Raw genomic sequence first — 13611 nt, 5'->3', positions numbered from 1 at the left:
CATGCAATGTTTAGCTAAGCTCCACTTGACCTGGCCTTGATCTTGACCGCGGGAGACTCCAACACAGGTGCTGCTTGTCTCATTGATGATAAGAATATTTGGTAAAACTGATATGGATATCCTTAAAGGTTGGTACTGACGGATAGAACATGAAATGCCCATGCTTTGATCTTGACACTGAGCCAACGTTTGTCCTGGTCACATCCACTCTGCGAGCTCCGTACAAGTAGGTTTTCAGACGAACTTTTGCTGAATTCGATATCGTTAACGCTTCCGTGTAATTACGGTTTTTCGAACTCGCACAGTACTCGGGACTCAGTGAAATTTTTAACGAGCTCGTTGATTTTTTACTAGCGACTCCGATGTGTGTGTGTGTGTGGGGGGGGGGGGGGGGGGGGGCTAAAATAGTCCAAGTTTACTTTCAATATCAAAATAGGAGAAACATGGTAATAAAAGACGCTAAAACGGCACCATTTCCGATTAGAAATTGCTAAAATGTTCTAGGGGGATATACCCCAAACCCCCTGCCAGCATTTTAAACCAAATACATTTCGATTCCGGGAAGGGGGCTCAAGTCAAAGGCTTACGCCTCTACGTTGCATCCCTTCTTGCGTCAAATCATGGACCACCCCCTGATTTCGCTGTCGGTAGCAGTTTGCAAGGCCCCGGAAGAGACTGTTCGGGCATCGCTCGAACACAAAGAACACAAAGGTGCCTGTAAGAGCTTGCCAGTGCTCGCAATACTAATGCGATGGAGTTGCAAGGGCACCGCACGAGCGCCATACGAGCAGTTGTGCATCGGACGTACGGGGTACGCAAATATTGTCTGCTATGTCTACGACTGTATCCGCCAAAAGAGTGTATGAGGCCCGTAGGCATGTGACCAGAAGCTACGATTGTACGGAAACCCTATGGATTTTAAAAGTTGAAGTCGTAGGATTTTAAGTGACCGAGGAATAAGTTTCTAAATGATATGTCATGCTCATTACAGTCAAATGAACAAGACATCGTTTCTTTTACAATTTAGGTTATTATCAAGATAACGAATCAACCATAGATTGTGTCTTGTACATTATTGCGATCAAAACAAAAGGTTTTAAATATCTTGCAAGACACCATGCAAAACCCTGAAGCCACGGTCTGATAGGATTTATACCAAAGTTACACTAGTACTATAGTCAATAATAAGACGTACATATCCCTATATATAGTCGATAATAAAACGATAGAAATATTTGTTTTATGTTCGACAAGTATTGAAATAAACAAATTGGAATAAAGCGTTTAAACCTATGAACCATGTACTATTTAGAAAGATTGATCCTTAGAATTATAGCACACAGCCATTGACTGGAACATTCTGCATGGTGCTAGGTATATATATGCAGGCATAGCTTCTGCATTCAGAGGTTTCCTTATTAATCGAAAAAAAATGGTAAAGATTTCTTGGCATGAAAAACATTTTAAATCTGCACATGTATATTGTTTGACTGTAGAATCCATTTTTAACTTATCTCAGTCTTCATCAGCGAAACAATGCAGTCAATGGTCAATATCGTGTTGAGTTGAACGGAATACTGACAGATGTACATGTGCGACCCTTTAAAACGTTGACCTTTAGACGCCATTTCTGTTACGATGTGATACACTTGACAGTGAATAGAGAATTTTTAAGCATCAGCAGTTTGGAAATATGAAGAGTGTGATTATAGTTGGCGGTGGACTGGTATTTTCTTTTCTTTATCGTCTGCTAACCTTGTATAATAAAAAGTTAACATTGATATGTTTCGTAACATTGAGCATTTTCTGCAATATTTAACACTCGGAACAGCTGACTCCTTGTGTTATATAAATTTGACAATTGTTAAGATTTCTTCGATGTATGTTGTTATTGTTTGATTATTTTATTGCCTCATACAGAATATGAAGAGCTTAACATACATACAAGCAAATGGCAGAACACAAATTAGGTTAATCTAAATTAGATAGCAAACGCATGTGTACATTAATTTTCTACATCGGGATTGATATTTTTATGTAACAATTGATCCTTAAACGCATGATAACTCAACCGCTCACACATCACTTCGTGCAATTCATACACTTGTTATGACTTAAAATCGAAAGTCGAAATATTAAGATTCAGCATATGGCAGGCGGATTCTACGTCAGGGGTACCTAGTTTGCAAACCGTCGTGCCGTTATATTTAATAACATGTAACTGTTAGAATTATTTCGATACTCGCATTCAAAGCTTGTGTTACGTTTTCCCTTCATCCATACGAGTTCGACCCGGCCTGTGACTTAGTACCTTGACGTTGGACAATACATACATCTCGATACTCAGTGCTCGTGCCTACGCAAGGGTATACATGTATTGAAGTAACTGTATTAGGCCAAACAAGAATAATGTTGTGGGTCCTAGTACATGCTGAAAAACATGCTAGGTCGGTAAAAAGCTATACATAACTTTTGTTTTAAATGTTACATCGAATCCGACAATAAACAAATATTGACTTGACTTGAGGTGAGTAGGTGAACATATGTCTTATTTTAGAAAATTGTTTTATTGGTTACAAAGTATGTTTATCGTTACATTGTTTACACACATATACATTATGGCATTGCTGTTGCCAAGAAAGAAACACAATTCAGGTTAACTGTATCACCTTGTACAAATAATTGGCCTCATGGTTTATATTAAGGAAATATTATTTTTATGTATATTTTAAAAATTTTGGTCGGGACCTAAAAATATGGTTGGTTTGGTAACGGGAACCACAGCAATAATTATATTACGTTTAAGTTCCACAACAAATGTAAGGGCGTTCTATGAGCACACTTGGGGCACAGTTTTAGACAGATTGTTCTGAAACTTAATATGTACACATAGTCAACAGACGTATTCATTTGAATTCAATTCAATTCAAACAGTTATTGTATGAAGGCCTCCAGCCGATATACACATATGCATACATACGATTATAAACAACGTGACTGTTGACACATAAAGCTTACATGGGATGTATCAGACAAACAGAAAAAGATATTTTAGTAGTGGCACGATATTCTTAAATACTTGCTACTAACATAGGTTTCTGTCTCAATCAGCATCAAACAAGTACATGGATAATTTCCTGATTGTTTCATTTTCAAATGCACGTATAAAATTAGGACTAGTATAAAATTGATTTAGGTTGTGTATTAACCTCTAAGTATATCCTTTTACAATGGTCATTTGATACCAAAAATGGTATACGTACTATACAATATTTTTACATGATAAACAACATATGTAAAGTTTGTGGAGCGAACTATTTCCCCAGTTCAAGAGGAATTATTCGGGAACTTGGTACATTTATGATCATGAAGTGTGATTATGCCTTATATATTGGTATGTCATGCACTTAATTAATAATAATAAAGTGATATACTATGTCTGACTTATACATGCTATCCTGCGCCAAGGTGTGCAAGGGTAGTCATATGTCCCGTGGCTGCTCTAGTCGAGGGATGGCCGAACTCGTCGTAGGCTCACCAATATGTTTTATTTTATAAACGTTATATTATGAATTAGGTTCTGGTCCCCGTTTTTACTTTAACAACACGTATTTACGTAACGGTCGATGTATGAAATAAAGGGTATTTGTTTGTTTCAGTGCAAGATAATATAATATTTCACCGAGTGAGCACCAAAAGCTATATTTTACTTAATTACTTTTGGTGTTTAATCCGTGAAATACTGTGCAATAATATACAGAATTGTGAATGATTCTATTGTTTATCGCCAGGTCGGGGCGTTGCAGGCATGTTTCATGGCAAAACGCGGTTTTCGGGTGGACGTGTACGAAATGCGACAGGACATCCGGGATATGGAGGTGGTGCGCGGCCGAAGCATCAATCTGGCGCTGTCCACGCGCGGGCGAGAGGCGCTTCGAAGGGTCGGACTGGAGGACATCGTGATATCCACGGGGATACCCATGTACGCCCGTATGATACACGATCTGGACGGAACGCGCCGGCCCATTCCTTACGGCAAAGCAGACCAGGTACCGTCTATCAGAAAGGGAAATTTGTAGCTGCACGATCGAAAATGTTATGTATTTCTTGTTAACAGAGTTTTGCCCATACTGTGAATCGACTATCTTTTCTTTCTTCTTTTTATTTCAGTTCATTATGTCGGTTGACCGGCGACATTTAAATGAGCTCCTCTTGACACGTACGTACATGTATAGAACCACTAGTAGATCGGGGGGGGGGGGGGGGGGGGGAAGGGGAAGGGAGTGCCATGCCTAAAATAGACCAAGTGATCTTGATTGTGTCAATTTCGGAGAACATTATGAAAAAAATACACCGGAAGACGGCCGTTTCAGACTATAAATGGTCAATATTTCCTTGGGGAAGGAGCTTCCAACCACCGTAATTACATTTAAAACTCTCTTTTTTGGTTTGGGGAGAAAGTAATATGGTCCAAAGCCGCGCCCCTCTCTCACACCCCTACTAACGCCAAGTCCTGTATAACTTCTTATATTTGTATAATTTGAAACTCAAAAGTTTGAGTGTTAAAGTTCAAATGTCGGCAACGTGAGAAACGTTGAAAAGGTCAACTTTAGGACACGAACACTATTATAGAACACGAAATCCCCCCACACACAAGCACACAAAAAGGTAGAGAAAAAAATGACGGAGATTATAAGTATCTTCCATGGCCGAGAGAGTAAGATAGGTTCATCCCGACCCGAACGCAGGGTGTTAGATGCCTTTTCTCCCACCTCAGTCAAACAAAATCAAGTAAAAATCTTATTTTTGCTGTAACTCTTTTGTACGTTGTGAAAATAAATGCGTACTGATATGGATACGGGATAATTCGGGGTTGTCATGGATATGCGTGCAGTGATTCAGATTATGTTAATAGTCAAATAAATAGTTCTGAGGAGTGAAGCATTATTTCTTGGAAGCTGCGTGAAAAAAAAAATATGGTTACATAAGAAGCGAGAAATAATTAATTAGCATTCTAAATATTGCCACAAAACAAGGTTTCTATGATGCTACAGACGACAGTCTTCAACAAGGGAGGTAATTACAGTGTGATGACCATTAAAAGGGAGTTTCATGGGAGAAATATAGACTTCTAGAATTCCATTTTACAGTGTTGATAAATGGGGTTTGATCTTTCAGAAGCTGAGAAGTTGCCGAATGTAGAGATGCATTTCGAACACAAAATCGTGGCATGTGACTTTAACGCTGGAAGGATCACATTTTCAAAGTAGGTAATGTTAAGGACGATGTCAGTTGGACACAAGTACTACTATGTTGCTTTCAAGGATTTTTTAATTTCGAGTTACTCGCTAACGAACTCTGTAAGCTCGATGTTCTGGTTATGTGCGGGGTAAGTTAGACATGTTTTGTATCTCGGTTATATCAAATATATAAGTATATCACGAGGTCCCAACTTCTTAGAAAAAGCGAGTTTTGACTGCATGTGTATCTTAAATTATGGTAATTCCTTCTGAATATCTCTACTAAATCTACAAGAAAAATGCTTTCCTGCTAAAGTTAACATTAATTACAACTAAGTGCATGTGTACTTATGTCCATCCCGACAGGTCGGACGGTAGCCACGTGACGGCGCACGCGGACCTAGTTGTGGGATGTGACGGCGCGTTTTCCGGAGTCCGCCAACAGATGATGAAGAAAACGCTGTTCGACTACGAGCAGGTGTTCATCCCACATGGCTACATGGAGTTGTGCATGGAACCTGCGCCAGGAGACAAGGTGATTACTAATAGCATTTCCTCCTGATCTAGGTTTTTGAACACCCAGCTGGCCAATGAGTAAAGGCCTTGGTCATCCCGCGCGGCTGCATGGAGCTGCACAGGGAACCCGGGTCAGTTAGCAAGGTAATTACTAATTGCCATAGCCAGCAAGTCATGACTGGTCAATAGGGAAAAGGCCCAGTGATCATCCCGCACGGCTACATATAGCTGTACATGGTATCCGGATCAGGTGACGAGGATAATTCCACATATGCATCAGGTCATGATGTACGTCAATCGGGTAATAGCATTGTAGTTTTTCCACACAGCCCTGGAACGACTCGTATAGGCTGTACTTGACATCTGTATCAAGGGATATGTTCATGAGTTACGACTGTCTTGTGCTGCGTCCTCGACATGCAATACTCGAAAATACAAGTTGCGATTCATACATACAGGTTCTCTTTTTATGCCCCCGAAGGTGGGCATATTAAAATCGCACCGTCCGTCCGTCCGTCCGTCCGTCCGTCCGTCCGTCCGTCTCTGTAACTTTCCCTTGTATGGACAGATTTTAAAATAACTTGCCACATGTGTTCCACATACCAAGACGACGTGTGGAGTGCAAGACTCGTGTCCCTACCTCAAAGGTCAAGGTCACACTTAGTGTTTATTCACAATGGAGTGCTGCATATAAGGACATAGAGTATAGGTTGTCGTGTCCGGGCTGTAACTTTCTCTTGTATGGACAGATTTTAAAATAACTTGCCACATGTGTACCACATACCAAGACGACGTGTCGCGTGCGAGACCCGTGTCCCTACCTCAAAGGTCAAGGTCACACTTAGTGTTTATTCACAATGGAGTGCTGCATATAAGGACATAGAGTACAGGTTGTCGTGTCCGGGCTGTAACTTTCCCTTGTATGGACAGATTTTAAAATAACTTGCCACATGTGTTCCACATACCAAGACGACGTGTCGCCTGCAAGACCCGTGTCACTACCTCAAGGGTCAAGGTCACACTTAGTGTTTATTCACAATGGAGTGCTGCATATAAGGACATAGAGTATAGGTTGTCGTGTCCGGGCTGTAACTTTCTCTTGTATGGACAGATTTTAAAATAACTTGCCACATGTGTTCCACATACCAAGACGACGTGTCGCGTGCAAGACCCGTGTCCCTACCTCAAAGGTCAAGGTCACACTTAGTGTTTATTTACAATGGAGTGCTGCATATAAGGACATAGAGTATAGGTTGTCGTGTCCGGGCTGTAACTTTCCCTTGTATGGACAGATTTTAAAATAACTTGCCAAATGTGTTCCACATACCAAGACGACGTGTCGCATGCAAAACCCGTGTCCCTACCTCAAAGGTCAAGGTCACACTTAGAGTTTATTTACAATGGAGTGCTACTTATAAGGACATAGAGTATAGGTTGTCGTGTCCGGGCTGTAACTTTCTCTTGTATGGACATATTTTAAAATAACTTGCCACATGTGTTCCACATACCAAGACGACGTGTTGTGTGCAAGACCCGTGTCCCTGCCTCAAAGGTCAAGGTCACACTTAGTGTTTATTCATAATGGAGTGCTGCATATAAGGACATAGAGTATAGGTTGTCGTGTCCGGGCTGTAACTTTCCCTTGTATGGACAGATTTTAAAAAAAACTTGACACATGTGTTCCACATACCAAGACGACGTGTCGCGTGCAAGACCCGTGTCCCTACCTCAAAGGTCAAGGTCACACTTAGTGTTTATTCACAATGGAGTGCTGCATATAAGGACATAGAGTATAGGTTGTCGTGTCAGGGCTGTTACTTTCCCTTGTATGGACAGATTTTAAAATCACTTGCTACATGTGTTCCACATACGAAGACAAGGTGTCGTGTGCAAGACCCATGTCCCTACCTCTAAGGTGAAAGATACACTAAGTGTTTATTCACAAGGGTATTCTGAATATAAGGACATAACAGTGTAGGTTGTCAAGTATGGGTGGTATTTTTTATGTTCAGAGGCAATTTAAAATAACTTGCCATATGTATTTGACACGTAAAGGCAAGATAAACTTTTCATGTACTGACCTTGTTCGTAGGTCAATGTCACATTCGGGGGCATTCGTCACATACTGTGACAGCTCTTGTTTCAACTACGTATACAAAATGTTTTAGTTTGCGATGGAGGTGAACTACCTGCACATATGGGCGAGGGACGAGTTTATGATGATCGCCCTCCCCAACCAGGACAAGACGTACACGTGCACTCTCTTCATGCCCTTCGATATCTTCAAGACGCTTGACACACCCGAAGCCGTCCTCGCCTTCTTCCGGGATAAATTTCCGGATTCCCTACCGCTTCTTGGAGAGTACGTCTTTATAGAATTGTTGAGTAAATGACAATAAGCAAATAAAATTGCCATGGATTTCTATGTTATGAGTATTTTGTTGCTTCTTGATTACAAATGCCGTTTCGTTTTAATTACATTTATATGTAAAGTATGTTTGTTTTTACCTTAGGAAGTACGTTACGGAGACGGTGTCCACCAGCAAAGCTCTACCCCTGATTTCAGTAAAGGTATAGACATATTTCACACCGTCGTTACATTATTTCTAGAAAAATAAAAATATAGTGTACATTAAACTACAAATCCCCTATAAGGACATTTCAGACGTATATCGCGTAAACATTCGCTTGACAAGCGCATACACATATTCATGTATATCCTTTCCTTTTTTAGTGTTCTCCATACCACGTGAAAGACAGGGCGGTGATCATGGGGGACGCCGCCCACGCCATGGTGCCTTTCTACGGTCAGGGCATGAACTGCGTAAGACCCACATGCATTCATAGTACACATTATATCACACTGACGTTTCACATGTTACGTATATTGAAACCTTTGCTTGGAGTTGTTATTATTAATGGCAACTGTTTTATTTTCAGGGTTTTGAAGATTGCGTGGTCTTTGATGACATTCTGAGCAAACACAATAATGACATTGGTGAGATTGTTAACTTACCGACGTTATTAATTATTAAATCTGATTTCAAAATGATATATTCTGCGATAAGCGGTGTCACTGTGTCACTGAAGGCAGCACCCCGTTCAGTTAGTTTCATAATACATTCATTTACATAGGGAATTTTGTGGTCATTTACATTCTTATATTTCCCGGACTTTGTTTCAGCGGCGACGTTAAAGGAGTTTACTGAGGTCCGGTCGGTGGACGCAAAGGCGATGTGCGACCTCGCATTCTATAACTACATAGAGGTATGAGGTATCTTTATTTAATCAAGGACTCATGTTGTTAGGTTGAACATTCATGTGTTGTAAAAGGTAATTTATAGTCGCCCCTACATGTAAAATAACCCACCTTTATTTGAAAAAAAGATGAAACCAACGCAAGATGTGCACATATGTTACTCCGATTTATTTAACATTAACACGTCTACACTACACATGAAACCTTCCTACTGTGAAAGGTGTACAAAAACATTTCACTGTTGTGTTCCAGATGCGACAGTCCGTCAACTCTCGCCTTTTTCTGCTCAGGAAGAAGCTGGACAACTTCCTATACTGGCTCTTCCCGAACATGTGGATGCCACTCTACACTTCAGTTAGTAAAGTTATAAAATAAGATAAAAATGTTTTTGCCGGCACATCACGACCGTCTCACGCCAGAGATTGTTTGCTGATCACTTTGTTTGAAATGCATTAGTTCTTTTGGGTGTAGTTATATGGTTTTTGTTTTCAATTTGCAACATTTATGCAAATACTTCCAGGTGTCATTTTCCCGCACCCGGTATCACCAGTGCATTGCTAACAAGGAGTGGCAGGACCGCCTCATCCGGCGGGCGTTGTACATGAGCGTCCCCGCCATGGCCGCCCTCGGCTACTGCGTGGCTACCAGGACCAGACTTTTGGACGCCCCTGTGTCAGAGACGATTCAGCAATTGGTGGAACGCCTGCGACCAACATGGATTTAATTTTTACGCCACTCATGTTACTTGTTAGCTGAAAACAAACGAAATCAACTGCAAGACGCCAAAGTTTATTTGCTTTTAACTTGTTGTTTACAAACTATTCAGGGAATGAACGGATGCATTGTTTGCTCAATTTCTTTTGTTTCTGCATTGTTTCATTCCAAAACATGTTTGTTTATGAAAGAAATATTATGCTTGTAGATAATGCCATATGCGTAAATAAAACCCCCAATAAAAAGCATATTTTTTTTTGTATTTAAATAGTGTCTAAAGGGGCACTTTGGGGAAGTCTGGTGTCTCTAACTTCCAAAGCAGTTGACGGACAAATAGTTGAGCTTACTCAATGAGTAAGTCTATCAACGGATCTTTATATATGTGTACACAGCCAAGGTTCCACAGTTTTGCAGTTATGGTTTATGCCAGACGGATTTATTTATAACTTACAAATCTAGATAAGAAGTGATTATAGTCAAAGGTCAAGGTCATGATGAACTTTATTATTAAATTTGTTCGCTTTGGTTTCCAGTGAAAAAACATCAACTTTCGAACTTCTTTGTGTAGAGTCGTTGGTATGCCAGATATTCCATATCGATTATCGGGTCAATTGTATGACATTTACTTGAACAAAAATGGGCGCTCCCGACGGGCGACACTTCCGATTCGCGTTTTTTTTTGTCAAATGCTGGTCAACATGGCTTACTATCTGCCATAAACACCATTTATAGATGTCACTTCTCATGTTGTTGTTGAGTTTCTGAAGGTCTGCCCGCGCCCTATAATGGCTGCATTGTGGCTTGACCCCGTCACATCCCCTAGTGTGACTAAAACAGAATTTCGAAATCCAAAGGGGGAGTTTTACTCCCATCGGTTGACGGGATAATCGCCAAAGGAGTAATTTTGTACCCAAAGTTCCACGAAACCTGCGATGAATGACATCTAGAGTGGTCCCACAGCTCTAACTATTGGATATGGTTTCATTTCTCTAGTCTTAACTACAGTTGTAAATTTGATATTGCATTGTATCTTTAAAAAACATTTACGTGTAAGAATGGTATTTTTTTTTAAAGATGGGCAAGACTCGCACTCAGTTCATTGACAAGAAAGTTTTGTGAGAACAGGACTTTTCGCACACTATACGTTTTTCTATTTCTAATATATATGAACTGACCACTTTGTTGTCGATGCCCGACTATTGCCTCACTATTTAATTATTGAAGCTTCTTCAAGACCAGAGAGTGCGTTGACATAACTTGATTACCCTTTATGTTTTTTTAAATGTTCATGTACTTATATAGAGAGGGTAACTATGGTTGTTAAAAAAAAAAGATAATAATGATAATAATAATAATAATAATAATATATAATTGATTATTTTTATTTTATTTATCTATTATTTTTTTTATTCTATTTTTATTTTTCTTGTAAATCGGCCCTCGCCCGATTTATTTTCCATTTTAATATATGTATGTGCGGGATATAGATATAGCATACTTTCTATACACAGGTAAGTAGCCCCTGGTCCAGTGCATTCTCTTTTTTATCAATGGGTCGTAACAATATATTGAGTACAATATAATGACCCAAAAATATTGGCTGACAGCCAATCCAAGATGGCGTCGTCATAGATCGTGAACTATTGAAAAAGTGAATAAACAATCTTCTCTACATGAACACGTGGATATTCACGTCTGATTTTCTGTGTCTTTACCCAAGTTTATCAGGTTTGTGAGCAATGAAATCTGAATAAAATAAATGTAGATAGCTTTGTGTAGCATTTGTAATAACTTTCATCCCTGTGGAATGATTGCTCACTCGGCGGTGGCAAAATTCAAACAAGGCTGGCGCGCCTGGAATGTCGGGGCGTTGCTAGTTTCTTGTGTGATTTGCCATTGACCGATAACAACAACAATACATATTATACAAAGAATTAAGGTAAGTGCATATTTTTCTAACACAACCGTACATATGCTGGTGCATATCAATATATTTTCAAAATTTAAATATCTTTATGTGAATGTATGAATTAGGGCTGGGAACAAAAATTGTTTTTTACTAGCAATGATCCTGGACCAGAAGCGTTATATTACAACACCATCACCTAGCATAGCATGTAATATCACCATGGCCTTTTAATAGTACTATGGATGTAACGGTTAAAATCGGTAGAATTGTTAACTCAAAATGTCTAGAGCTATACAGTTTATACCGATATTGGTTTTCTTGACTACTTCGGCCGAAAAATAATTTGGTTTCGTTTTAGGTTATGGTGACTTGCATTTAATAATTTATAGTTAAATCGATGTATATCATCATACTCCTTAATACCTCATCCTTTCATGTGAAACCGAAAGAAGAAAAGAAAAGAAATGTTTTGTCACCAATATGTAGATTGAAAATCATTGAAATAATTTATAGCTACTAAAAGAGATCCAAACTATACGCAAGATACAAGATTATAAGTATCTTCCATGGCCGACAGTGTAAGATAAGTTCATTCCGACCCGAGCGTAGGGTGTTTTGCGGAAACGACGTTTACTGAGTTTCCGCAAAACACCCTGCGCTAGGGTCGGGATGAACCTATCTTACACGAGCGGCGTTGGTAGATCTGCTTTTTCTCCCACCTCAGTTAAACAAAATTAAGTAAAAATGTATTTTTTTCCTGGAACTCTTTTGTGCTTAGTGAAAATAATTGCGTATGGATATGCGATAGCACGTGGTTGTCATGGATATGCGCGCAATGATCCAGTAAATGTTAATAGTCAAATCGATCTTTTTAAATAGTTCTAAGGAGAATAAAGCATTATTTCTTGAATGGTGCTTGAAAACTGTTTTATGGTGACATTTGAAGCGAGAAATAATTAATTAGCGTTCTAAATATTACCATAAGACAAGATTTCCTTGGTGCTACTGACGACAGTCTTCAACAAGGGAGGTAATTATAATGTGGTAAAAGGAGTTCCATCCGGGCATTTTATCTCCGCCCGTGGGCAAGATAAGACTATCTAGCATGGTTAAATTATTGGATCTACTTATCTGAGGTGGGAGAAACATGAATCTTTATTTAAAGTCTGGTATGTGTTTACAAGAAATATGAGCTCAATAAGCTATTTTTCGACATGAATAACAAACAAACACATAACATATCAAATAACAATAACAATGGGCTTGTGACCTGTAAGTCACTTCTCATCACCGGAATATAACCATATATAGTGACCGCAGGAAGACATTCTGAACTTCTTCTTCGTCTTAGCCTCGATTGGCTGCAATACATGTAACTTCCGGCAGAGCTTGGTCACGGGTTAACTGTCACTGACAACTAAAGTCGTACTTGTACGTTATTTTCTAGCGCTTGTTGACAATATTTTTAAACATGACATAAACCATCTCCGTATATCAATATATCAATAGTATTTCATCCATGGCTGATTCCCAAACAAATATTTTGATTTTGAGGTAAACAGCAATTTCCACGCTATAATTTTGAGGCCAAGGGTTTTTATAACGAATAAAAATGGTGTGATTTATTTCCAACGGCGCTATGTTAAACATCCGATAATATGCATTGTTCAATAGCCCATGGACAAATAATGCCGAGCTCGCATCGGGAGTAATAGCACATTACGGAAAAGGTCAATTGATATTGATTAATTGATTTTTTTTTTATGTATCTAATGTGTCACATATAGCGGCTATGATTATATATCTGATGTCTGCATGCCGATAGTGATATTATATACAAAAATGATGTAGTGCTTCAAGCCTTGGTGGATTTTTTATTAGGAATATAGTTAATATGTTTTATAATTGGATCCTTCGCTCTATCCATGCATGCAGTCGTTCAGGATTTTCAGTGATTTGATTTGTCCTTTTGC

The 13611-nt window shown here is 39.2% G+C and overlaps 1 protein-coding gene across 2 annotated transcripts; it reads left to right on the top strand.

The window, feature by feature from the left end:
* Nucleotides 1–1547: 1547 nt before the first annotated feature.
* On the top strand, nt 1548–9956 carry LOC128207426 (kynurenine 3-monooxygenase-like). 2 transcript variants are annotated; one of them, XM_052910330.1, is made up of 12 exons: nt 1548–1726; nt 3792–4049; nt 4171–4219; nt 5179–5266; nt 5607–5775; nt 7925–8118; nt 8270–8327; nt 8491–8580; nt 8697–8754; nt 8941–9023; nt 9268–9369; nt 9536–9956. In XM_052910330.1, the coding sequence occupies exons 1-12, from the start codon at nt 1694–1696 to the stop codon at nt 9737–9739; spliced, it is 1386 nt and encodes a 461-aa protein (XP_052766290.1). In that variant the 5' UTR covers nt 1548–1693; the 3' UTR covers nt 9740–9956. The 2 variants fall into 2 exon arrangements, with proteins under 2 accessions (XP_052766290.1, XP_052766291.1); XM_052910331.1 differs by lacking the exon at nt 1548–1726 and adding an exon at nt 2383–2447.
* The last annotated feature ends 3655 nt before the right edge of the window (nt 9957–13611 follow it).

Source organism: Mya arenaria, chromosome 11, assembly GCF_026914265.1.
Source record: "Mya arenaria isolate MELC-2E11 chromosome 11, ASM2691426v1".
In the NCBI taxonomy this organism is placed as follows: domain Eukaryota; kingdom Metazoa; phylum Mollusca; class Bivalvia; order Myida; family Myidae; genus Mya; species Mya arenaria.
This window is presented reverse-complemented; position numbering and strand designations above follow the sequence as displayed.

Excerpts from the sequence above, each read along its gene's own strand:
- LOC128207426 (XM_052910330.1), top strand. The coding sequence starts at position 1,694 with ATGAAGAGTGTGATTATAGTTGGCGGTGGACTG. Across the intron at positions 8,755-8,940 it reads CAAACACAATAATGACATTG|CGGCGACGTTAAAGGAGTTT; the intron begins GTGAGATTGTTA and ends ACTTTGTTTCAG. Across the intron at positions 9,024-9,267 it reads CATTCTATAACTACATAGAG|ATGCGACAGTCCGTCAACTC; the intron begins GTATGAGGTATC and ends GTTGTGTTCCAG.